This window comes from Phyllostomus discolor, chromosome 6 (genome assembly GCF_004126475.2).
Source record: "Phyllostomus discolor isolate MPI-MPIP mPhyDis1 chromosome 6, mPhyDis1.pri.v3, whole genome shotgun sequence".
In the NCBI taxonomy this organism is placed as follows: Eukaryota; Metazoa; Chordata; class Mammalia; order Chiroptera; family Phyllostomidae; genus Phyllostomus; species Phyllostomus discolor.
In genome coordinates, this window is record NC_040908.2 from 168,569,831 (window position 1) to 168,595,418 (window position 25,588).

General features: G+C 67.3%; 1 protein-coding gene across 8 annotated transcripts in view; it reads left to right on the top strand.

Moving 5' to 3' along the window:
* Positions 1-25,588, top strand: part of PPFIA1 (PTPRF interacting protein alpha 1) — a 51,789-nt gene that overhangs the window by 19,211 nt on the left and 6,990 nt on the right. For 2 of the 8 annotated variants that reach the window (XM_036029830.1, XM_036029831.1), the window contains exons 10-21: positions 1,022-1,105; positions 3,436-3,567; positions 4,214-4,276; positions 5,150-5,229; positions 6,591-6,726; positions 9,467-9,690; positions 9,905-10,136; positions 15,029-15,180; positions 16,050-16,222; positions 16,577-16,670; positions 19,742-19,823; positions 19,973-20,173. In XM_036029830.1, coding sequence (XP_035885723.1) covers positions 1,022-1,105; positions 3,436-3,567; positions 4,214-4,276; positions 5,150-5,229; positions 6,591-6,726; positions 9,467-9,690; positions 9,905-10,136; positions 15,029-15,180; positions 16,050-16,222; positions 16,577-16,670; positions 19,742-19,823; positions 19,973-20,173 — 1,653 coding nt within the window. Of the gene's footprint in view, positions 1-588; positions 664-1,021; positions 1,106-3,435; positions 3,568-4,213; positions 4,277-5,149; positions 5,230-6,590; positions 6,727-9,466; positions 9,691-9,904; positions 10,137-12,399; positions 12,430-15,028; positions 15,181-16,049; positions 16,223-16,576; positions 16,671-19,741; positions 19,824-19,972; positions 20,174-21,461; positions 21,525-21,953; positions 21,981-25,588 lie in introns of all 8 variants that reach the window. The other 6 variants (XM_036029825.1, XM_036029826.1, XM_036029827.1 and 3 more) reach the window with 6 other exon arrangements.

Sequence of the window (25,588 nt, forward strand, 5' to 3'; positions counted from 1 at the left end):
AGGGGTGCCTCGGACGGGAGAGGCCGCGCTATTGTGAACACAGAACGAGTCTGAGGGTTTTAAGTGACTCACCTGTTAGTTCAGCACTTACCGGCCAGGCCTGTGCGAGACGTGGCCCCCGCCCTTGCAGGTGTCCCCCTGGGGGGGACGCAGGCAGGTGACAGGGCAGATCAGGGCGCCCGCCGTGTGGCCAAGTGCTCAGCTGGGCGGTGCCCACAGGAGGGCCGGCATGGCCCCAGCCACCCTGCCCCGCCCCACCAGGCCGAGGAGGGTGAGGGCCTGCGTGCCGGGGCCCGGCCCGGCCCGGCGGCCCCCGTGGGAGCAGCGGCTGGTGGTGGTGGTGTCTGGCTGGCTGCAGCGCACACGCTGCCGGGAGGGACAGGCGAGGAGGGCGGGGGACAGGCAGGCTGCCGTTGTGCGGCCAGCTTCGGGTTGGTGGGGTGCCGCCAGGCGCTCACGGGCCTCCTGTGGAGCGCATTTCCTGCTGACGGCTGTGGCAGAAGCTCTCCCTTTCCGTCGTGACCTGCGTGTAAAGTCTCGGTCTCTCTTCTCCCTTGCCGTCTCTCCTGTCCCCGGTCGGCCTTGTAGTCCGACCTCTTGTCTTCTGGGAGCTCGGCCGCTAAGGACGCTAAACTGTGCGAACTCACTTCCCAGCTCAGGAAGGTAGCCGTGCCGCCGCCGGGCCGTGCTCGCTGCGCCGCCGCCCACGCACACCCCCGCACAGGCTCGGGGCGGGGGGCCTGAGAGAGCCTGGGCACGGGGCGTGGGGCGGGAGGCACCGTTCCCTCCCACAGCTTGTCCCCTCCAGCCGTGCCCAGGGCCGCACAGGAGGGGTCGGCCGCCTCCCGCGCAGCGCCCTGGACGTGCCGGTGGACGCCAGGGAACGCTTCCAGGGCGCCCGGGGGACGCGTCCGCATGGCGCATGGTGTGCTTGCTGCTGCTGCTGCTGCTGTGGTCAGTGTGCGCGTGCGGCCCCCAGCGTCCCGTCACCACCGGGGAGTCACACTGCTCTTGCCGACAGGCCGAAGAGAGACACGGCAACATCGAGGAGCGGCTGCGCCAGATGGAGGCGCAGCTGGAGGAGAAGAACCAGGAGCTGCAGCGGGTACGTGACCGGCAGGCGCTCCAGCGCCAGGCGGGCGGGGGATGTGGTGGGTACGGGGGGCTCGGCTCTCTTCTCCCAGCTCTGCCCCCTTCTCCGCTCCCGCCGTGTGCTTCTCCTGGCGCCTGTGCCGCGTGGGCGCTCTGCCACGCGGACAACCGTAGGTCGCGTTGGCAGCAGGAAAGCACCTGGCCCCGCAGGCAGTCCTGCGGGGGCGGGGGGCCTCCACGTCCAGGGGGCTGGCAGCCACCCTGATGGTCCTGGCAGGGGAGCCACGTCAGGCCCCACGGGGCGGGCCTGGGGCGCTCCTCAGACACGCCTGCAGTGCTGCCCGGGCCCCCTGAAACTGGGCTGCACCAGAGTCTGCCGGCTTAGGACGTGGCACTAAGTCCCAAGTTCAGGTCACGGTCCGGGCTTCTGTCCCCAAAACACCAGATGGTTACTGCAGACACAAAGCTCAGAGTAGGTCAGACACGCCTGGGCAGGAGGGTCCTCGTGACCACGCTGTGCTGACAAAGAACAGCCCGGAGACCGTGGCAGCGGTGGCGTGTCAGGCGAATCCTGGGAGTTCCTCCGGAGGAGTCCGTCAGGTGTCCTCGTGGCATGTCGGGGTCCAGGATGGCCGGCACCAGCCCTGCAGCCTCAGTGCACAGCTGCCAGACACCGTGTCCCCCGGAGCCTGCGCCCATGGCCGTGGGTCACCAGGCCCACATGCAAGCTTCCATGCAGCGACAATCCAACTCTGGTCGAGGGGTGACGTGCCAGGCAGTCTCCGGCCTCCCAGTGCACACACACGCACAGGCACGCAGCCTCATATACGTGCTTATGTGTGCAGGCTCGAGCACACACACACCAAGGGGTCATGCACATGTGTACAAAGACTTGGGCACGCACAGCCCTGGGTACACGCTATACACAAGCTTCTGCACAGGCTCGTGCACACAAACTTACACATGCACACACAAGCTCGTGCATAGGTGTATGCACACAATCGCACATACGTACACAGGTGCATACACACACAGGCGTGTGCACACGTGTGCATATAGGCACAGTGCGCACGGGCTCGTGCACAGGCTCCCCTTTTGGAGAACTGGTGTTCTGCCTGCTCACGGCATGCTCCATCACTTGGAGAGCCGGTGGAGATGGTTTTGCAGGACTCGTGTTGCAGTGGGTTCTGCTCACAACGCAGGACACTCACAGTCCACCTTGCGGGCCCTGTGTGGGGAGCATTTGGATGCTCGTGCTTGTGTGGTGCGCGGTCTCCTGCAGATGGTGGCCAGGGCCCGGTGGGCCTGACTTCAGGTGCTGTCTACACCTGCCACGGCCACAGGAGGAAAGGGGGTGCCAGCACCTGCTGCTTACAGGGGGACCCCAGAGTGCAGTCCCGTGGGTAGCGCTGCCTGGGCAGTGTGGCTCAGGTGCCTCTCAGCCCTGGCCATACTGCCCTCCAGCCGGGGGAGCACCCCCAGCGGGCACTGCCTCTGGGCCACCTGGACGTGGGCTGCCTGCCTACAGCCCCTGTCCCTTCACTCCCCTGTCGTGGCCACGCCGGACGCGGGGGGCAGCAGGCTTCCAGGGGCGTCCCACCTATGGCCCGTGGGTCGCCTGCGGCCCAGGTTGGCTGTGAGTGTGGCCTGATAACAAAATTAGAAATTTATTTAGAACCTTTTTTTTCCGCTCGTCAGTTGTGGCTCATGTTCGTGTGTCTCTCACGCGTGGTCCCTGGCAGTTCTCCCCCGTCCAGTGTGGCCCAGAGATGCCCAGAGCTGGGCGCCCCGTGGAAAAAGGGACGACGGCTTTATGGAACTGTCAGTGGACAGACTTACCTGCTTTGGTATCGCGTTTTCAAGTTACTTAGGCTAGTTGGCAGTTTTCAATAAGATTTTTATTACAAAAGGTTCAAGTGGTGTAGGACTGTAGAGAAAAATGAGTGAAAGTCTTTCTACTAACTTTTTTCCGCGTGAATCTTTTTCCCTTTGCTCTGTGGGTTGCGTTCCTTTCCCTCCCTGAGGGCAGGCCCAGCGCCCCTCCCCCGGTGCAGCCCGCTGGTGCCCATCCGAGCACCGTCCCCCGTGTGCGCCCACCCGCCTGCCTACCCGCCTCCCGAGTCCACCTGACGCTTCATAACGGGCCCCGCTCCCACGCCCCGAGGGGTCTCTCCTTAGGGGCCTCTGCACCTGCGAGGGGTCCTGGGGGTCGCACAGGCGCCGCAGGCGGCGGTGGGAAGGACACGGAGGGCACGGCGGTGTGTGTGGCTCCCGCCCGGGTCCTTGGCGCCCGCGCAGGGCAGACCGCACCTTCGCCGGCTGAGCGCCTGCCTCCCGCCCCAGGCACGGCAGAGGGAGAAGATGAACGAGGAGCACAACAAGCGCCTCTCGGACACGGTCGACAAGCTGCTGTCGGAGTCCAACGAGAGGCTCCAGCTGCACCTGAAGGAGCGGATGGCCGCCCTGGAGGACAAGGTCAGCTGTCACGGGCGCGTCCCACACCTGACGGGGGCGGGGGTGGTGCTTGGCTCCCGGGGCTCGGGGCGCCGCGGTGCTGCACGGCCTCGCGGGAGGCGGGCACACCTGTCCACAGTGGGGGCCGTGCCGGCTGCCGCCCGCCCCCGAGCCCACGGTCATGGGCCACGGCCCCGCCGCACAGCCTGTGTGCCGGGAAACCGGGCGCCCTTCTGACCCCAGAGCAGGAGTCAGCAGACGGTCCCCGAGAGGTCAGGTCAGGTGATGGACACTTCAGGCCTCTGCTCGTTACGGCTGGGTGGGGGGCTCCGTGCCAATCAGCACTTACAGTGGTCGGCGGTGCCCGGGGACTCGGGTCAAGTTTCCCCAGTGCCCGAAGTCCCTTGACCGGCGTGACTGGCGAAAGGGAGTGAGGGCACCGCACGCCACGCGGCGCACCAGCGGGCGAGGAAGCACGCTGTGCACGGGCTCGGGGCCGCTCGGGCCTCGCCGTCGCCTGTCCCTCTGGAGCCCCTGCGCTCCGGCGCGCCCACAGGGCCGCTCCTTTCCGGGGTGCGCCGTCACTGTGATCAGGAGTGCAGCCGTGCGGGGGGACCTGGGACGTTTTTAAGAACCGATGCTGAGGCACTGTCTCTGTCTTTTCCAGAATTCTCTGTTACGAGAAGTTGAAAGTACAAAAAAGCAACTAGAAGAAACTCAGAACGATAAGGTACCTCAGCCTCCCCGTCGCTCGAACCCGGGGGAGCGGGGTTGGGCTGCGCTCGCTCCCTGGCGAGCCCACCGCTCCTGGAGGGGGTGGGGGCTCTGAGCCTGGCGGCGCGCGGGGTCCCAGGTGGGCCTCCCGCCTGGCCTCGTATGACCACCGGGGCCGCACACGGGCCTCCCGTCCAGAGCAGAGCGGGCCGGCGGGAAGCCCCGTGAGCTGCGGGCATAAGCAGCACGTCCTGGTGGCCGCGCTCAGCACACCGAGAAGCAGCGGGTGGGATCAGTGTAATCGGACCCAACATAGTCAGAACGGGAGTCCGGCGTGTGACACAAAGTCAGCAAACTACGCCACGTGCTGTTCCTCACGTTGAGTGTGGGGCCCAGGGCGTGTCGCAGCGTGTCCCCGCTGGGCCGGCCCGCCCGGGGCTGAGTGGCCCGTGTGGCGGTGCGGTCGGCAGGTGGGCGGCACGGACCGGAGCTGGCTGAGGGGCTCGAGCTGTTGGTTTTCCTTACTGCTTCGCCACTCGAGGGAGGAGGACGAGCACGCCAGTGGTGGGGGAGCCAGTGGTGGGGGTGCGGCGGCCTGCCTGGAGGAAGACGGCCACGGAGCACAGCGGTGGGGGCGCCCCACGGCAAGACGCTCCGCCGCTCTGTGCGGCCGCGGCCGCGGTGACAGGCGGGGTGTCTCCGCCCCGAAGGCCTCCGTGCGGAGACGCCTCTCCCCGCTCATGGCGTCTCTGAAGCCCCGTGGTGGTCCGAGCGTCTGCCTGCCTGGCGGCTCCCGGGGAGACGTGCTCGGGCGGCCCCTGAGCACGCCGGCCGGGCCGGGCCCTGCGTCCCGGGGTGGCTGCACTGTGTGTCGTCTGCTGTTTTGCAGGACCAGCTGGTACTGAACATTGAAGCCTTGAGGGCTGAGCTGGACCAGGTGCGGCTAAGAGGCACCTCCCTGCACCACAGGTACGGCAGTCCCCAGGCGCCACTGCGTCCCGCCCCTGCCGCGTCTGCACGGGGGCAGCGTCCCTGGCTGCAGCTCCTGGCCCGGCCCTGTGCAGCGGGCAGGAGGGTGGAACGCGGTGCCGGCCCTGGGAGGGGGTGACCGCGGGGTCGGTCAGCTCCTGTCGGGGGGTGTCCCCTTGAGGGGCTGGCAGAGTCGGGCCTGCTGGTGTGGGGACGGGCGGGCAGAGCCCAGGGAGCAGGAGGGGCCGTTGGCGGCCGTGTGTGTGCTGCACGCCGCCCTTTGTGACAGCTCCCGGGAGCCTCAAGGTTAAGGACGTGCCTCCCAGTGGCAGCTGCCGCGGGAGGGAGGCCCGGCCTGTGGGTGCAGCCGGCGGGTGGCCCCCTCCCACTGTTTCCTTCCTCCTCCTCACCAGGGCGGTCACTCTGACTGAAGGGGTGGGGAAGTCCCTTCAGGAGGGCCGCTGTGTCTTGTGGCCTTCCCTGCTGAACCCCCTTCTGGGAAAGAGAGGGGAGTCAGTGAGGAGGCAGGGCCTAGACGCCGTCTGTGCCCGCAGCCGCGGGAGGGCGGGTTCAGGAAGGAGAGCGTGTGCCCGTGGAGAGGGCGCCGCGGGTGGGGTGGGCGCACGACTTGCCCAGTGAGGTCCTCGGGGTCCGTAACGGTGCGAGGCCGGTGTCACTGTGTGGCCCAGGCAGGCCCGCCGCTGGGGGACTGAAGGCGTGCGTTTGCGGGGATCTGCGGGTGATTGGGTGCAGGGGGCGTGGACCCTGTGGTGTCGCTCCTGGAAGTTTGAGTAATGGAGTGGGGGCGGGGCGGTGTGGGAGCTTGAGGAGTGGCTGTGGCGGGTCAGTTGTGACAGTGGGGGCCTTGGCGTGTCCGCCAGCCCACGGCGTGACGTCACCAGTGGAAGGTGACCAGAGAGGGGCTCTGTGCCCCAGCTGTGCAGAGGCTGCCAGAGGGAGACGGCCACAGCCACGCGGGGCTGTGTGGCCGGGAGGCGGCAGACAGGCTGGCGAGGCCGGTCGCAGAGCAGCTGAGGGCCAGTGGTGCGCAGGTGCGCCCCGGGCTGGCTGGGAGAAGGGGGCGTGTCCCCGGGCCGTGCAGCCTGAGCCGAGGGACTGCGGAGGTGGGCCCCAGATCTGCGGGTCCGCGGGTCCGAGTTGGCTCCCCTCGGGGTTCCAGGAGGGACATCGAGGTTCCCTCCTGGAGGGGCCGGAAGCGTCGAGGTGGGCAGGAGCTTGCCTTGGAGCTAGTGAGGGTGGAGCCCCATCTGACCCCACTGACCTCCTGCGCCGACAGCTTCGGGCTCAGCGGAGAGAGGGGCTCACTTTCCTCTAACAGCAGCTTGTTCTTCCTGTTCCAGCCGACCCCACCTGGGCAGCGTCCCGGACTTCCGGTTCCCCATGGCGGACAGCCCCGTGGACTCCTACAGCGGCGGCCCGGTGCTGCGGCGCCCCCAGAAGGGCCGTCTGGCCGCGCTGCGGGACGAGCCTTCCAAGGCAAGGGCCTGCCTCCGCTCCTGGGTGGCCCCCCCCCCCCCCCCCCCCCCCGCACGCGTCACCTCTGCCCCGAGGGCATCGAGACATTGCAGGGTGATGGGTCGATAGGTCATGCTGTCTCTTCCCCCGTTTTCCTTTTCCTAGGTAAAAGGTTACTCTAAAGGTACACTTCCCTTTTAAAGAACAGAAGTTCTGATAAATGCGACCTCTTAGGGACAACACAGCGCTAGTCAGTTGTTTCGGAGTAGTGATCAGGGATGAGTGACTGCCGTACAGCTGACCCTGGAACCACCGAGGTCTGGACCGCGCAGGTCGGCTCACGCTGGGCTTGTTCCGCGAGTGACCGGACCGCGTGGACTTGGGACGCACGGCCCTGCGAGTGTGCCTCCCCGCCCTTGCGGCTGCCTCGGTGACACTGCCTCTTTCTCGTCTGTGTCCCCCCCCCCCCCCCCCGAGGGCATGCTCGTTGATTCTAGAAGGGCGGGGGGAAGGCAGGCACCGTTTCCCTGGCTGGCCTCATCGCCTGAGCAGGTTGCATGACGCACAGCACGCACCTGCGTCGACAGCGGCGTTCCTGGCCGGGCCCCTGCTCAGCGGCAGGCTGTTGGCGGCGAGTTCTCGTGTGCAGTCGGAGCGCCCACGTGGGTGTTGGCTGTGCCGGCCGCCGGCGCCCCGCTCGTGGTGTTCTGGGGCGAGCGGTGTGCATTGTTCGGTGAAGGGAATTCTCGTCTGGGAGCTCGAACACCGCAGACCTCGCCGGTCCGGCAGCAGACACTTGTGCGTGCCCTGCGGTCTCCGGCGCGCCCGCCTGCACTGGGCGTCGGGTCTGGGCCAGGCGCTGCTGCCGACCGGGGGCTCCGGCTGTGAGTGGGACAGGTGAGGCCCCTGCACTGCCGGGGTGCACATTCCAGAGGGGGGAGACAGGCGGTAAGTGCCAGCAGAGTGTGGCGGGTGCTTTGGCCATCTGTTGCCATGGTAACATGACCACAGAGCTTCACGGTGACCGTGACTAGTTTGCTGCCCTGTGCACTTGGCAGTATGTCGGCAGGCTGGTCCTGGCTCAGGCATCCCGAGGCTGTGGCCACCGAAGGCTGGGCTGGGGCTGGGGGGCGGGCTCACCAGCTCCCCCTCCGGGTCTGGGCAGGAAGGTCCTGTCCTGGGGACCTGTCCTGGGCTGCGTGACTGACTGTGCCTCGTGGCTGCGGCTCTCCTGGGACTCCGTGTCAGGCAGGGCCAGGAGGGTGTCCCAGAGCCCTGGGCACACGGCTTGGCGGGGGGTGGCACCACCACGGTGTGTCCGCTGGTCACGAGCGGGGACAGGAAGTCGGGGGCCTCTGAGATGTGGTGCGAGGAGAGTGACTGTTTTCAGTGGGGTGGCCCGTGAGGTGTCGCCAGGAGGGTGACTTTTGAGCAGTGGTGTGGAGGAGATGAGAAGCAGCTGTCTGGAGCTGTTGTGAGGTGGTGTCACCGGGGTCCGTGGGCACCTCGGGGCCGAGGCTGGGGCAGCTGCAGGGTGGGTGGGTCTGTCTCCCAAGACCACGGAGGGTGGGAAGAGGGACCGGGAGCTGAGCCTCGGCCCACTCGGGTTGTCCGTGGGCATGCGTCACATGGGCCGCTGGGGTGCCAGCGTGGACCCATGGGCACCGTCTCAGGTGGAGGTCCGGATGGAGGCCAGGAGCCTGCAGGCGGCGCTGCAGTGGGAGACGGAGATGGGACAGTGAGCACGTGATGCGTGTGGGTGCGGGGAGGCTGCGGCCGGGGCTATGCCAGGGTTCACAGGGCGGGGGCCCGCAGCCAAGTGTGTGGGGGCTCGGGGGGAGCTGTGGCTCGGAGTGGGAACCGAGGCCAGTGGTGGCCGCAGGGGTGCATCCCGGCCCCGCTCTGTGGTGTCGGTTGCTTCCAGGAGAGGGGGGTGCGCCCTCAGGTGGTAGGAATGGACCCACAGGGAACGGGTCACCCACAGAGGGAAGAACGGTGGGTGGAGACCGTGGGGTGAGCCGCAGGGGCTGGCCTGGTCTCAGGAGCAGGGCGAGCCCACGGTGTCTGGAAGTGCTCCCTCCGGGGTGGCTGTGGGTGGCAGGACCCCCGGTGAGAGTGCCGTAGGAGGTCGGGAGGGCAGGGCATGCAAGGGTCCACAGGGCTCACAGAGCCCCCCATGCACGCTCACCGCTGGTGCACGTGGTGGGGGTGACGCGGTGCACCCCAGAAACGTGGAGTCACGTGGGCACCGAGCGGACGCACCCAGGGGGCCCATGCCTGTCTGCGGTGCTAGGTGCCACTGCCCCTGTGCTCCCACCTGTGCGGTGGGTGTCCCCCAGGGGGGTCGGGAAGTGCCGGGAGCTGGAGGGGTGACCCGAGCGGGGAGCTAGAGCAGCTGAGGGGGGCCCGGCTGCAGGAGTTCGGGCGTTTTCTCTCGTCGCCGTGAGCAGCCAGCTGTGGCTTGGGTGCTTTACCTCCTGGTTTTCTTCGACTCGGTCCCCTCGGTGTCGTGGGGAACGTGGAGGGAACGCCCCGCCCCCACTCCGCGGGAGGGCGCGGGTGTCACAGGCCGTGCTCCTGTCCTTCAGCGCTGCTCACCCCACGGCGAGGCGCCGGCAGCTCAGAAGCACGGCCCGCTGGTCCAGGATTCTTGGGCTTCCGTCTGGGAGTTTGCGCAGCTTCCGTAGATTTCTCTTGGGGCGCTTCAGCCGGGGCCGTGCGCGAGCGGGGCCGTGGCTGAGCGGTGGCTCTCCGCGTACAGGTGCAGACCCTGAACGAGCAGGACTGGGAGCGGGCCCAGCAGGCCAGCGTCCTGGCCAACGTGGCGCAGGCCTTTGAGAGCGACGCGGACCTGTCCGACGGCGAGGACGACCGGGACCCCCTCTTTGGCTCCTCCGCACTGCTGTCCCCCAGCGGGCAGGCTGATGCCCAGACGCTGGCCATGATGCTCCAGGAGCAGCTGGACGCCATCAACAAGGAGATCAGGTACGCCCGGCTGGGCGGTGGGGCTGTCCCCGGTTGGGGCGTGTACGGGAAGCAGCCAGTGGATGGGTGGATGTTTCTCCCCGCCCCCACAATTGGTGACCACTCTCAGGCGTCACCTCTTCCAGCCACCGTTCCCGGAGGTCGAGCGCCCTGTGGGTCCTCACCCGGCCTCGGGTGGGCTTGCTGACGTGGGCGGCCCGTGGTTTGGTTGCAGGCTGATCCAGGAGGAGAAGGAGAGCGCGGAGCAGCGGGCCGAGGAGATCGAGAGCCGCGTGGGCAGCGGCAGCCTGGACAGCCTCGGGCGCTTCAGGTCCCTGAGCTCCATCCCCCCGTACCCTGCCGCCTCGCTCGCGGGCTCCTCCCCGCCGAACAGCGGCCGCTCCACGCCACACCGGGTCCCGCGCAGTCCGGCTCGGGAAGTGGACAGACTGGGTGTCATGACACTGGTGAGTGGGAGCCTGCCCCTGCCGCGTGTGTGCCCGCCCGCCCGCCCGCCGCGCTGGGTCTCGGCACCCCGAGAGGCGCTGGGTTTCGCCCGGAAGAAACGCAGGCGTGTTGCTCTGCACTTGTTTTCCAAGACGCTGCGTGCCAGCTGGCGTGTGACCGCTCAGTCACGGCACGCTGACAGGCCCATTTTCACACTTGGGCGCCACTCAGCGTGTCGTCACCAACTCTCCTGGGTTTCTGTTAAGGTTTTATTTACTTTCAGGGAGAGGGGAAGGGAGGGAGAAAGAGGAAGAGAAACGTCAGTGTGTGGTTGCTCTCGTGCGCCTCCTATTGGGGACCCGGCCCGCAACCCAGGCACGTGCCTTGACGGGGAATTGAACTGGGGACCTTTTGGTTCACAGGTTTGGTTCTCAACCCACTGAGCCACACCAGCCGGGGCTGAGGTTTTTATTGTGACATTGGGCACAGCAGCTTCCAGGGGGAATGTTTCCGTTTTCTGGGGTTGCACAGTTTAACAGAAGCAGAAGCAGGCCCCCCGGTGGCACGGGGGAGGTGCACAGGAGGCCGACGCCCTTTTCCGTGGGGTGCCTCCCCGCAGGGCTCGGGCCTGCAGCAGCCCCAGGCGAGCAAGAGCCCGGGTGCCTCGGGCTTCCTAGGGGAGCCCCTGGAGACTCAGTGGCGTCAGGGCCGCTGCGACGAAGCGGGGCTTGAGGTTTTGTGGGAGCACCGCCACCCACTCTTCCTGTCCGTCCGGGCTCGCTCCAGCTGCCTCGCTGGCCGGCGGGCGGGTGGGGGGACCAGGAACCATGCCGGGGGCCTGGGACGCAGCAGCGCCCAGTCCGTTTTGAGGGGTTTGGACCTGCTCTCTTCATAGTTCGCGTTGTTAGCTGCTTAGCCAGTGCTTTAAACCCAGGCAGTTTTGTTAGCGGTTTCCCGCTCGTAGCTGCTACGGGGGGTTCGTAGAGACAGCTCTGCGTGTCCGTCGTGGTGCCTGTGGTCTGCACGCGGCCGGCTGTCCGGTTTCCATCCCCTGTGCCATCTGTCTGTCTGTCTGTCTAGTCAACGCTAGTCCAGACGTCAGTCCCCTCCCACTCTCCAGAGTCTATTCCTCCTTCTCCCCCCCCCCCCCCCCCGTTCCTCCCACCACCCTTCACCACAGGCCCAGGTCCCGGCGGTGCAGGCTGCAGTGTGCCCACGCAGTGTGCCCGCGCAGTCTCGGCTCGGGGGCTGGTTTCTGCTCCGTGTCCACCTCTCGTTACTTGGTGCTCTTCCCCTGAGTGAGGACCTTGCTTGTGTCGCTGTGGAGCAGGTGTGCGTGCAGGCAGGACAGAGGCGGGTCAGAACGGTGTCACTCAGAACCACGCAGGGCGCGTGTGACTCACAGTGACGTGTTCCTCGTGTGCAGAAGCCACAGGGCCCAGGGCTCGGCTGGGCGGGGCATCCTCCCGGTGGGCCGGGGCACACGGCAGAGCTGACCGCGAGAACGCAGATAAGCGGGACAGCGGACCTCTCTCCCCGCCTCTCAAGTCAGCAAATGTAAAAACCGTGACGAGAAGGAGCACCCCACTAAGCGCAGGGCTGACGGAACCTTGCCGCAGACGGTGCACTGCGGGTCGCGGTGGCGGGCGTGAGACCGTCGGTCCCGTCAGGCCGTAGGGCCCACAGCGGGTGCCGGGAGCAGACAGAGCTTCTCGTTGAAGCGCCGTGAGTCGCGGGTGGGGACGATCCCCTGCTCCCGTGACCGCTGTTACTCCGGCTGGTCTTCGGAGGGTTCCCTCCTCCGGGCAGTGCACTCGTCTCTGAGGGTCTTCAAGTAGAATTCTAGGGGAGGTTTCCCGCCAACGTCTAGCAGGGGATTGACCGGCAGCAGCTCTGCGCAATGGGGCGACCCCTCATCGGGGAGACTGGTGTTCTGGGCACGTGCAGCCCGCATCCCCCCGAGGAGAGCGAAGTGCCGGAGGGGCTGGCAGCGGCTCCCGGGGCGCGGCCACACCGCGCGCCCCACTTTCATGTCCCTGCACGTGCTGGGGGGTCCGGGTCCCTGGGGAGATGTCGCCCGAGTGAGTTTTGAATAGCTTACCTTTACACTGTGTGGTGGAGAGAACGCCCCCCGCCCCACCCGGGTACACGTTCCCCTCAGCCCCACTCCCGTGTCCTGTGCCCCCGGCTGGCGCCACGCCCGCATGTGCTGCTCATTGCGTTCCAAGCGTCTGCGTGTGCAGTAAACCTGTTTCTCTTCATTCCTTTGCACGCCTCTGTCAGCCTAGCGATTTAAGGAAGCATCGCAGAAAGGTAAAGTGTCACGTGACTTATGTGTCTCTGCTCCCCCCCCCCCCCCCCCCCCCCGTGCGGTGTTGACCGGAGCCTGTTGGCTTTACGTGAATCCACGCTGGGGGGGCGGGGGGGTGCATGTTCTGACGTGGTCACAGCGGTGCAGAGGCTCACCAGACTCCCCCCCGCCGACTCGCGTGGGGGAAAGAGCTGCTGGCGGTTTCACAGAACATGAGACATGTGGGAGCGTCGGCCCCGCCCCCGGTCGCCCCACCCCACCCCATTCGTGGTGGGCGTGGTGTTCGTGTTCACAGGAGCAGGGCCACGGGGTTCAGGTCTGGGGAGAGCCCACTCTGATCACCGTAGCCAGTGGCCTTTAGTAAGCTCCTGCTGTATGCCGGGCACTGGGCTCCGTGTGCATGGACCTCCCACCCAGCCCTCCCACGCACCAGTGTGAGACGCAGGTCACCGTTGTGACCCCGCTGCACAGAAGTGGGAGCCGAGGCTCGGCGAGACCGCGCACTGTGCCCAGGGCCGCGCAGTCTGGGAGCAGCCCGTGCGGACCCGCCTGGCTTCATGGCCTGCACACCCGGCCCCGCCCCCCAGCAGCCCCTCTCCGGGCGCCCTCGGCTCCTCACAGCCCCTGGCGGGAGGTCAGGCCTCCCCCTCACGACGGCCGTGACCCTGGTCGGGAGGGGCCCCGAGTCCTCCCCCTCCGACTGTCCCGCTCTGCCTGATGGCGCACTCACTCACAGGATGGCCCCTCGGACGGCCGTGCGTTCGCCCCTGGGGTTCAGGTCCCGGCTCTGTCCCAGCAGGTGTGTGGCCTAGCTGTGGTCCACCTGCGTGTGCCCAGCTCTACCCTCCTGTGGCGGCCTCAGGAGACGTCGGGTACGGGAACCACACTCCTCGGGTGGCCGCAGCCAGGGTCTGTCTGCGTGCGAGCTACGGCTTGCACCAGCGTCGGGCCCAGGGCGCGCCCTCCCGTTGTCCTGCGGGCAAGACCTGCGCAGGGAGGGAGGTGGCGGGCCGGCCCGCACCCCGGCTGCCCAGCTGGGCGCTCCGCCTGGGGCTTGCAGACGCTTCTCTGAGGGCCTCCTCCGGGCGGTCGTGGGGACTCGGCCAGGAGGGTGCGCAGCGGGCCCAGTGCCCTGTGGACTCAGCCGGTGTGCAGGCACTGTCCCCTCATTTGGTGTCACTGGCATGTGCCAGTCCAGGGAGCCTCCCCGACCAGTGAGTCTGGAATGGCACGTAGACTGTGGTCCCAGGGGGACCTAGTCCCACGTGGGTCTCGTCCCCCGTGGGGTGCACCCTCCTATAGGAGCACCGAGGGCGAGGGCCGGCCAGGCCCGCTGGGGGTGAGTGGGCAGGCACCCTTAGCCAGGGGCGCGTGCTGCCCGCTGTGCTCTGAACGAGTGGCGGGCTTTGCCGAGGGAGCTGTTGGTTTCCAGCGAGTTTGTGGTCAGTCCGGCCGCGTGCGCTGCTCCGTCCTGCTCCGTGTCGTCCTGCTCCGTGTCGTCGGTTGTTCACGGCTCTGTTTTGGCCTGCACTTGAGACCCCCCCCAGGTTCTCAAGGTCCTCAAGGTTCGTCACCTGCGGTCTGGTGACGGCCGGGGCTGGGAGAGGGTGCGGGACTGCCCGGCTGCTGCCGATGGTTCGTTGCTGAACGAGCTCAGCCCCGTCCTGCAGGAGGCCGCTTGGTTGCCACGGAGCCACTCGGGACACCGTGGGTTGCACTCTGTGTGCAGCCTCATCCGAAAGAGGCCCATGCTGGCTGCTTGGCTTCTGCTGTGGGCACAGGCCCCAGCCCCGCCCCGCCCCATCCCCGCTGTGTGGGGGAGCCCCAGGGGCCTCTCTGGTCCCCTGCTGTCACGGCCACCTTGCTCCCCGCACCCCTGTCCCCTGCAGCCCGAGGGGCCGGGAGTCTGCTGACGCCAGCTTTTAATGAGAAACCGGGATCGCTGCGTCTAAGCTCGAGCGAGCACACTGTCTGTCAGCCGCACATAACGTTTCAGTAGGGACACGCAGTGTGAGGCTTACCGAGACACGCCAGCTGGACACGTGGTCGGGCTGGAGGGTGAGCGGCCCTTGCTCTCGGCTACCTGGCGTTCAGGCTGCAGAGCTTCGCTCGCTGCTGCACAGGGCACCGGCTCATGACCCCTGCAGGGCCCCCCCCCCCCGACCCCCCGGGCTCCCACTCCCTCCTCCCCAGAGGCGAGTGCGCTCGCTGGCTTTTCCTTTGAACGGCCTCGGGGCGTTGGACCCGTGCACTTGCCCCGGCTCCTCGTCGGGGAGCTCGAACACCGTCGAGTCGGTGACGTCGCGGGTCAGGTCTCTGTGCCCCTTCGATGGCTCCCCGCAACCCCCGGGTCCCAGGGCTGGGGGTGGGCCCACGGGCTGCGTGGGGGCCCAGGGGCAGGCTCGCCACGTCCCGGGGCCCCCACCTCGTGGCTGGGCCGCCCCCGAAACCGCCCGGGCTTGCAGCCTTGCTTCGCGGCCGGCCCAGGGCAGGGCCGAGGACACGCGTGCGGGTGTGACGTGCACGCCCGTGACGTGCACCCGTGTGCGTGTTTTCCGGCCGGGCCTGTTGATGGCTGGCTGACGCTCACGCCACCCTCAGATGCCGGCTTCCCAAGAAGAGGTACGAGACGACAAGACGACGATAAAGTGTGAAACGTCCCCCCCGCCCTCCCCGCGGTCCCTCCGCGCGGACAGGCTGCACAAAGGCGCCCCGCACACGGTCAGCCACGAGGACGTCAGGGACGTCAGGAAGTAAGGAGCGGGCGCGGGGGCCGTGCCGGGGGTGGGGGCCGTGCCGGGGGTGGGGGCTTGCTCGCGCCTGCGCTTCCAGCGTCGAGAAGTCGTGTTCACCTTCTTCTGGAAAAAGAAGCGGGAGCGGTGGCTTTAAAGCAGTGCTGTGGCTCCGGTTACGGGACGGGGATGACGTTCTCGGGGTGCCGGCGGGCCGGTGTCGGGGCGCGGTCGTTCCGGCAGAGGGGGCGGGGGGCTGGAGCGCGGAGAGGTTGCCCGTGTTAGGGAAACCTCGTTTCCCGGGGCCCTGCAGGTGCACCGTTTGGAGAGGTTTCTGCCCCTGCTGGAGCAGCCGCCCCGCACACGGCACATGGTTCCTGGCGGTCCCCTCCCTGTGGGCAGCCGGCGGCTCTTGGGAGCCCCGTGCCTTCAGGCTGCGGAGACTCCCCTCCGATGGCCCCTGGGGGTCCTGCTCTACACCAGGCAGTCGTCTGGGGGACAGCCCTGCCTCAGTCGCCCTTGCTCTCATTCACAGCCGGGGGCACCAGCGCCCGCGGCGGGTGTGGGGGCTGGGGGAGTGGGGGCTGCCGTGTCACTGGCTGTGAGGGGGTCTGGGTGGGGGCGTCCGTGCCCCTGTAGCACGTGGTGTGGGGTCAGTCCAGCCTCCCTCAGAGGGAGGCTCCCCCTCCAAGGACTGCAGCCTCCGCCCTGGGTCACCGGGGGCCCGTGTTCTGTGCGTGTGCGTCTTGTGGAGACGGTGTCAAAGCAGAGACCAAAGTGTCTGTTGTGAAGTTGGAGCGTGGGTGTTGAAACCGTGCGGTTTCCAGTTCATGGGAGCGGAGCGTCTTGTGATGAGGGCGCTTGTTAAAGGTCACTCTCTGTCCCCGAAGCTCCACAGGCTCCCAGGACGGCCCCGTGAGCAACCCCAGCAGCAGCAACAGCAGCCAGGACTCGCTCCACAAAGCCCCCAAGAAGAAGGGCATCAAGTCCTCCATCGGCCGCCTGTTTGGCAAGAAGGAGAAGGCGCGCCCTGGGCACGTCGGCAAGGACGCACTGGGACAAGGTCGGTGTCCCCGCACTGTCGGGGCCGGTGGGGGGGGGTCTGCCCCGTGCGCCCCGCCCTCCAGCACGAGGTCTGCCGTCCGTACCAGCTGGTGTCCTTGGGGGGCACAGGCCAGGGGAGCCATGGGGTCGCCACCCCGTGTCCGGATGAACCCGGGGGCTGCAGTGACGTCCCTTTGTCCAGAGTCACAGCCTCTCGTGGCGGAAGGGGTCTACGTCCCCGAGCACCTCCATGACTCGGGGACAGCAGCCCTCGGAGCCCCCGCTCCCCGCAGACGCGGCCCGCCCGGGGGGAGCGCCTGACTGGGCCATGCTGGTTTTCTCTCCCTCTCTCCACTGCGCGGCCTCCCCGTAGCTGGCGTCTCGGAGACAGAGAACGCGTCCCAGGACGGCCTGGGGCTCAGCAAGCTGGGCGGACAGGCTGAGAAAAACCGCAAACTCCAGAAGAAGTAAGTTTCCTTTCGCAGCCGTCTCTGGCCGTGCGGCCTGTGCCTGGGGGCTGCCGGCCACACGCGCCGCCCAGCCGTGTGGGCGCGCCGTCCTCTGACCGCTCAGCCCGGGGCCCCTGTCAGACTGGGCTTCCGGGGGCTGGAGCGCGGTGGGGCTTCACAGGACCCCCGCGTAGGTTCCCAGCCCCCCTCGGAGAGCTCTCCGGCAGGGGTGTCGTTGGTCCGGGGGGCTTGGCTGCAGGGCACCTGCCCTGGACCCGCCGGCGCAGGTCAGCTCTGGGGCCGCAGGGGCGTCGGGACGGTGACCGCACACCTCCCGTCGCCTGTGAGTGTCCGCGCGCACGAGGCGCCCGGGAGGCTGCCGCTGCCTCGGGGAGCGGGTGTAACCGCGAGGCGGCAGCCCCGTGCGAGGAGCTGCCCGGTCCTGCTGGTCACCCGGCAGGGGATGGGCTGTGTGGCCCTTTTATCTCCTTCGGCAGGTTTTGAATTTTTACGTCGCAGCCTCTCGTGTTCTGTTTGTTTCTTACGTTTGAACCCTGAGCCGTCTGGGCTCCGGAAGGAGGCGGTAACAGTGGAGGCAGTGCTCCCCGAAGCCGCCCAGGCGTCAGCCCCCAGAGGAGGGCGCGCGCGAGTGGGGGCTGCAGGGCCGTCTCTCTGGGCCTGTCCGCCCCGGGGCAGGGGTGCGGGCTGGGTCTTGCCCAGGCCCGGAGCGGGGCAGGGAGCTGAGTCGGTCACCCCGAACCCGCTTCAGCAGTGAGACAGGTGGTCGGGGGTCCCGGAGGTGAGCCCGGACCTGAGCGTGGGCGGGACTCTGGCGGAGCTGCGTGCGGAGCGGGCGAGGCGGGGCCAGACCGGGCGGGGCCCTGGGATCGGGCGCGGGGAGGCCAGCCCTGGGCCACGGGGCCTCGTCGCTGACGCCCACGGGCCGTCAGCTGCTGGACTCGCCAGTTGACTGTCCTGTGAGACTCGCCGCGTTTTAATTCTCGCAGGAGTCCGGACGGGGGCCCTGCCTGGTGCCCCGAGGGTGAGACCTCCGGCGGGACGCTGCCGTCTGCGCCCTGCTCACCGTGGGTCCCCCGTGGGCCGTGGGTGGGTGTGCAGAAACCCTGCGCAGCAGGGCCGACCTGCTGGCGCTGCCGTGAGCTGCGTGGGCGGGCTGGACACTGACTCGGGCCAGTGTCCTCTGGCTCCGTTGCCAGTTGGTGCATGCCCCCGGCCAGGCCGGCTGTGGGCCCTCGGGGACTCGGCTCCGGGACGTGCTGCCGCCAGGGTGTGGGGGTGCAGGGCCTTCCCCCTGTCGCTCCTGCGGCCCGCAGGGCTCAACAGTGTCACTGGAAGGTGCAGCCCCCATCTTCGAGGAGTGTTTGTCCTTGGACCCACAAAGCAGCGTCCCGGGCAGCCGGTGGCTCTTCACCTCACTCCCCCCCACCCCCCGCCCCGGCCAGCCCTGTCCCGGGTCCCAGAAGAGCAGCATGGCGCCAGGGAGCGGGCGGGCGGGCGGGGTGGGGGGTTGCTTTCTGTTCTCTGTGTGGGTCGCTTGGCTTGTGCTGATTGAAAAGTTTGGCCTTTTTAAAAATGTGGTACTTGAGGTATTAAGACATTTGTTAATTTTCTGGAGCAATTAATCCTAGATAGTTACAGTATCTCTTACTCTCAGGAACCTCAGGCTGACTTGAGAAATGCTTTCTTGAGATGCTACGTGGAATATTTTGAGCTTTAATTGTGCGTGGCCTTCAGAGTCCAGAGGAGAGTCTGATGCCATTCAGACGTGTCACAGACCCGACGTGTATCTTTGAGAGTACGGGTGCGGTGCCGTGTCCTGCAGAGCATAGCACAGGGTCACAGGAAGCGACCGACTGGAAGTGACCCAGGAACCTTAGGGCGACTCAGGGCTGTCCCAGTGCTGGGGTCATCGGACCTGTGCCCGCTCAGTCCCCCGGCCCCTCCCGGGCCCCTCACATGGAGAACTCGGTGGCGTCTTCAGGGCACCACCGCACGGCGGGGGCACAGGCTCCGTGGGGCTTGCGTCGTCTCTTGCACAGCTGTGCCACCAGTGGACAGAAGCGTGTTTGTTTTTGTTTGTTTGTTTGTTTTTGAGTGCGCTGTGGAGAACGAGGGACCCTTCCCCCCCGGCTTTCCGTGTTTCCGTGTGCGTGTCTGCCGCCTGGTCCTCGCCCAGGTCCTCGTGCTGGGGCAGCGCAGCGCTGTCCTGGGCTTCCAGGGCCGTGCCGCTCAGGAGACCGCTGGGCTCTCCCCCTCGGAAGACGGGAGGGTTTGGTTAACAGGAAGTTCCCAGCTCTCACTGAGTGTGCTGGGGTGACGCTGGGTGACGCTGGGGAGGAAATCACGCCGGTTTCAGGCGTGCAGCTCTGTGACACTTTGTCTGTAGTCTAGTCTCCTTCTTAGATGGAATGGCTTCCAGAGACGCGGCCGTGGTCCGCTGAGGGTTTGGGGGTGCTGCAGCCAGGCCCGCGGGGGCCCGGGGCCCGCCTGGCCTGCTGCCCTGGGGCAGTGGGCACTGCGGAGGCGTCCCAGGCCCGGCCTGCCCCGGGCGCGTGGATGGAGGTCATTGGGATACAGGTTTTCTGAAAGCACGGGCGACTCGATGTCGTGGTCTTGCAAGCACCGGTCAGATAAGTAGCTGAGTGGAATAGAAACAGCCCAACTCTGGTCGTCGCCTGCCTGCCACGTCGGCCCGGCGCGCATCACAGCAGTCCGCATCCCGCCCGTTCTCTGAGTCGGGGAGGGTCTCCCGGGGGCAGCCTGCTCGTCAGACGGGCGCCCTTTCCTCTTCCTGCTGCGTCTCCCGCCTCCTCCCCAAGGGGAGCGGGGCGGCTCTCCTTGGAGCACCCCCCTCGGAGGCTGAGTCGTCACCCAGCGCCTCACCTCCCAGACGGCGTGGCTCAGTGCAAACTGGCAGGAGGTGGAGGGGCAGAGGGAAGGGGCTCGGGGTGCGCCCTCCCCGCCTGGAGAAGTGGGAAGGGGCCGCCCCTGGTCCACGGCGTGTTGTCTGCCTGCGTGCAGGCAGGGACCCTGACCTCAGTGTAACCTCAGTGTCATGTCACACACAGGCACGAGCTGCTGGAGGAGGCCCGGCGACAAGGCCTGCCCTTCGCGCAGTGGGACGGACCGACGGTCGTCGTCTGGCTGGAGGTACCCCTTCTCCCCACCCGGGGCTGAGCGCGGGGTGCATGGGCTGGAGGTACCCCTTCTCCCCACCCAGGGCTGAGCGCGGGGTGCATGGGTGTGCGGTCCTCGCCCCACTCGGGGCCTGACCCGGCCTCGTCGCTTCCCGTCCCCAGCTCTGGGTGGGCATGCCGGCCTGGTACGTGGCGGCGTGCCGGGCCAACGTGAAGAGCGGGGCCATCATGTCGGCGCTGTCGGACACGGAGATCCAGCGGGAGATCGGCATCAGCAACCCGCTGCACCGGCTGAAGCTGCGGCTGGCCATCCAGGAGATCATGTCGCTGACCAGCCCCTCGGCCCCGCCCACCTCCCGGACGGTACGTGCTGGGCATGCCCTCTGGGAGGCGCTCTGCCCTGTGGCTGTGGCTTTGTGGGCTCCTCCCGGCACACCAGGGTTCCTTTGTGAAACGCCCGCCTTCCGAAGCGCGACGCCCTGTAGTCTGTGATGATCGGGTGGGGAGAGACATTGCCACGCGCTGTTACGACAGCTGGCTCGCTGCGGCGGCTCTGTGACACCGAGGGAGGGGTTCCTGGACACGCAGAAGAGCGGTGGTCACGTTTAGACTGTACATTCATAAAAAGTGACGGGAGAGAGCTCGGGTCCCGGCCAGTTTTTCTCTGCTGGCGGGTGCGGCCCATCGGCCACTGCTTCCCGCTGGGGGGCTGGAGCCACTGGGCACTCAGGGCGAAGCAGCCCACATGTGGGCAGGCGTGGGGAGACCACGAAAGTCCTTAACGGGGGTCCTCTGGGTTGGAACGGTGGAGAGCTGACCTAAGAGGTCGCCTGGCAGGTGAGTGCAGGCTCCGGCCCCCCCGCGTTCAGTGCACTCAGAAGGGAAACCTCGGCCAGAACCCCGGCCCACAGACGGGCCCGTCTGCGGAGCCGGCCAGGGCCTGCCTCGGACCCCCGCTGCTCTGCACCTGCCCCGTGTGCGTCTACGGGGAGGGCCGCCGGTGCCGGACAGCAGCTGCACGAGCTTGCCTGCTGAGCAGACGGCGCTTTTCCCGGGGCTGTGGTCCCAGGAGCTCCTCCGGTCCCAGTGCCCCGGCTTCGGTCGAGTGGCCCTCCCAGAGACGCAGGTGGCTCTGGAGCATCTCGGTGACGGCAGCACAGCCCTTCCTAGGGGGCCCCTGCGAGCTGTGAGACCCAGGGCGAGGCCTCCCCCCTTGCCCCGGGCGAGGCCGTGCAGGCCGAGAGGCCCCCCCACTGGGCCGGTCCCCTCCCGCAGTCGGCTTCTGTCCGGGCCCTCGGGGCGCTGTGCCGGCTCAGGCCGTGTCAGGTGCACCGAGCTGCTGGTCAGTGCTCAGGAGCCGAAATGCATGTCCCTCCTGTGTCGTGCGCACGCCGCAGGAGGTAAGCATGGCGGTCACACCAGCTGTGGTGGGCTCTTCTCCCTGTGCCCCTGACGGTGCAGTGCCCCCGAGGTGAGGCCGCCCTCAGGAGGGGCGAGTGGGGGTCGGTGTGCCGTCCCGGCAAGGCCCTCTGAAAGGAAGGCGGCCTCCAGCGGCTGCATCCGCATGCCCGCGGCTCACCTGTCTGCCGCCTTTCCTCCTTGTCACTGCTGCCCTTGCCTGGGATGCGCTTGGTCGCTGGGGTCGCCCCAGACCACGGGGAATGTCTGGCTCACGCACGAGGAGATGGAGACGCTCGCAGCCACGCCGCAAACGGTCAGTCCCGCCGGCGCGCCGCCCACGGGCCTCCCCGCTCAGCCGCGCCAGGAGCAGCGTTTGCATCGGCTGTTCGGGACGAGCATGCCCTTGGGCGTTAGTTAGGTGGGGGCAGTAGCAGCGTTTGTGTGTTGTCCTGTGGTGGACTCGTCAGAGCCCGCACACCGGCTCCCTGTAGAGTAGATGGGACGCCCTCTCCCGAGGGGAGCCCCCCCGGAGCCCCTGCCGTGAGGGCCCGACCCCCGCACGCTCCCCCCGCGGCCGTGCCGGCCACGGGACGCCTGCGCCTGCATGCGAAGGGGGCCGGGGCTGTGCATGGGTCGTGCATGAGGCTTGGGCGCCGCGGCCGCCGGCACTCGGCACGCGCGCGTGCCCCCGCTCACCAGCACTAACGGTTGTGTTCTCTTGCATCCTAACCACGTAACCCAGGAGGATGAGGAGGGAAGCTGGGCTCAGGTTGGAGACTTTCTATAATCTATTCTTCACTGTATGTACAGCAGCAAAAAGAATTGGAGTATGACCACTTGTAATTTATTTTTCTTGACGTTTTTAACACCTTAACTTCTCGGAGTGTCGCCAGGGAGGTGAGGGCGCCAGTCAGAGCAGAGCAGGGCCCGGGAGTGCTGAGGGCGCGTCTCATGGACAACTTTGACCGTCCCCGCGCCGCCCGCTCACGCACGTGGCCACCACCCGTCCCGGGGCGGGCCCTCCTTCACACACAGTCCCGTGTCTCGGTCCCGGCCCCTGAGCTCGTGTGTCTCGGGGCTGTGGTATTTGCACGACCTGCTGCTACTCCGAGAACCTCGTTCTGGCCCGTTTCCAGCGCAGGCGGGGGTGGCATGTTCCTGAACGTCGGGCTGCCCTGCGCTTCAGCCCGGGAAGGTCTGTCCCCGCTGTCGTGGCGCCGTGCTGGCGCTGTGGCTTCCCGCGGGGCCCCCAGCACCGCGTGCCACGAGCCGCCCACTTCAGCGGCGCGGCGGTGGCCATGCGCCGTGGGCAGGCTGTTTTTCCCGAGGCTCTCATCGAAGGCCTGGGGGGCAGGTCTAGGGACGCCTTGCCTGTGTGAAGGAGCGACCATGCTAAATCGGGACCTTCCTGAGTGCAAGCCGTTGGCCGAAACACCTGCTTCCCGCTCGTCAGCCGAGGAGGAGAGGAGACGCGACTCCCTGAGCCCCTGCACCCCCCACCCCCCGTCTGTGCCGCCGCTCCAGACAGATGACCCGTCAGCCGTCGGCCCCAGTCAGTGCGCCCTCCCGGGGCCGGGTGCGGCCCTCGGTGAGCGAGAGAGGTGCTCCAGGGACGCTGGAGCGCCGGCCCCTTCTGCAGCGCGGACCTCCCGTCAGAGTGCCGGCGTGTGCAGCAGAGCAGCCAGACCCTCGCTCTGTGCCTCGGACGCCCGAGCCGGGGGGAGCCGAGCCGGGGCGCCAGGTCGGCCAGCAGGGGGTCTTGGGCCCCCATGGCGGGTGCTCAGCTTCCGGAGCAGAGGACGGTGGAGAGGCTTCCTGGTGCCTGTGACGCTGCCAGGTGCAGCCATCCTTCTGTGCTGCCCCCCAGCAACCAGCTCTGGAGCGGGGGGCAAGAGTGAGGTGCCCTTGGCCCTGGGGGAGGAAGGCAGCCAGGTGCGGTCAGAGCCACCGACGTGCCGGTCAGTGGGTACTTCCGAGGGTGTCCGCGAGACCACCACTCGCCAGGGGCGCGGCCGTGGACAGGACAGCCGTGGTCCCTGCCCACACCCCCCAGTTTACCTGTAAACTGGGCAGCCGCGCACCAAGGCCGTGTCACTCCGTGGTGGAAGCACAGCCGCGGCTGTGTGGGGCACACGGGGAGACCGCTTTTCCCCGTGCGGCTCCCGCGTCCTTGTTGGAGGGCGCGCCACTCTCCAGCAGTGCCCGGACGTGGCGGCGGGCAGAGTCCTGTTTCCACTCTGCACGCACGGCTTCCTGTGCGTGTGGCCGAGTGTCTGCAGACCGGCACCTCAGGGTGCCACTGTGTGTGCGCACGTGCTCCCACCTGCTCTTCTCGCCCCCCGGGCGGGGCCTGCACCGGCTCTGTTCGATTTCTTGCTCATGGTCTTCCATGGCATCGTAAATGGAGTTTTGAAAATGTCGGTTTCCAGTTCATTTCTCGTGTTGACCTTGAGTCCTGCAGCCTGATCGAACACAGCTCTGTGCTGCTGGCAGCGGCTCTGCAGGCTCCGGTCTGCGCTGTTGGCCAGCTGGTGGTTCCTCGCTCGCCACAGGCCCGGCCCCTGTCCCGCAGTTTGCCGGGGGCCGGAGCTCGGCCAGGGCCGGGGCCCTGCCAGGTGGAGCGACAGACACCCCTCCTCTGCTCCCGCTCCTGGGGAGGGAGGGTGTTGGGGTGGTGGCCGCCCTGCGTCCGGGGAGACACGCCCCATCAGACAAGGCGGTCTCTCCCGCTCGGAGGAGGCCGAGGCGTCCGTAAAGGAAGGGCGGGTGTCGCCAGCGTCGCCCACGCCCGTGAGGTGATGCCACGCTCTCCGTCTCCCGTGCGCTGGTGCGGGGAGTTGTACTGACGCTCGGGCGCCGACCCAGCGTTGAGTCCCCGAGGGAAGCTCCCCCGTCCCGTCCTGTTCTCCTGGCATTTCTCTGCCCGGCCCGTGCTCCGCAAGGAGCTGTGCGTCTGGTCTGTGCAGGGTGTCGGTCCACGGGCTCCTTGTGTCACGGTGTCGGGTTCGATTCCAGGACCGTGCACGCGGCTGTGTGGAACGTGTGGCGTCCCTTCCCTCTCGGGATGCTGCGGGCGGCCCTGCTGGGCTCTTGCGGGCATTGGCGGGGTCACCGGCAAAGCCCTTCGGGGCAGAGGTTTCGTCGGCAAGGAGGTTCGCAGCCACAGGCTCACGCCAGAGGGACGCGGGTCGTCGGCTGCCTCGCCTGAGTCGCTCCCGGGTGCACAGTCTCCCCTCGCCCTCCCTCCGGGGTCATGTGGGTCCGCCCCTCGTCCCCTTCCCTTCCTCTTCTAACAGCTGACTGCAGAGAGGGGCGGGGAGGGAGGGAAACATGGACTGGTGGTGCCACTGCTCGACACACTCGTCCGCTGGTTGGTGGTTCCTGCCGGCCTGCTGGCGGCCACCTCGCGGCCTTGGGGCGTCGGGATGGCGCTCCGCCCCCCGGCCTCCCGGCCCCCTCTCCTCTGCGTGACTCCGGGGGCAGCCGGGCGGGCGGGTGGCCGTGTGGACGGCCGTGAAGAACCAGGTCTTGGCCTCGTGTTCAGTCTTCTTGGTTTCTGTTTCGCTGGCTTCTGCTCTTTTATCTTTTCTCTTCCTGCTGCTCCGTGGGTTTCATTCACTCTTTTTTCAAGTTTTTTAAGGTAGAATTTTAGATTGTAGGTTTGGGACCTTTCCTCATGAGTGTCTAATACTGCAAATTTCCCTCATGGTGCTGCTTTAGCTTTTAAACATCTTTAACAGTTTTCAAGCATTTTCAGTCATTCAGTTCAATGTATTTTCTCATTCCCCTTTGAGAAAAATTGGGTTGTTGATACCTTTTTACTGCTGGCAATTGGGTTGTTGGTACCCTTTCACTGCTGATTTCTAACTTAATCCTTTTGCGGTCAGAGAAGGTAATTTGTATGATTTCACTGTCTTCATGTGCAGAGACTGTCTGTCTGGGCAGGAGCCCCCATGCGCTTGTCGTGGTGGGGGCTCTGCCGGATGTCTGGGCGGCCGGGTGGTGGTGCCGTGGGGCTCCCACGGGCTCCCCGGGGGGCGGGGTCGTCCCCCTTCGGGCCAGGCCCTCCTGCGGGGCCCGGGCGTGCACCCTCCTCTCAGCCCACGGATTCTCGCTCTTCCCTCTCCTAAGGCCGCTGTGATGCACTTTTTTAACTGGTTCTGAAATGAACAGATAATAAGTCATTACTAGGGAAATTTAGAAAACGAAACGTTAGAAACAGAACTAAAACCGGCTGGAGCTGCGTTTGGCGAGGGCTTGGGCTGGCCCTTCAAACTTGTTCATGAGCCGCGGCGGCCGCTCCCTGGCGGAGCCCTGTGGCCACGCACACTGCCCCGGAGAGGCGAGGCGGGTGGGCGGTCCCGCGCTGTGCTGCTG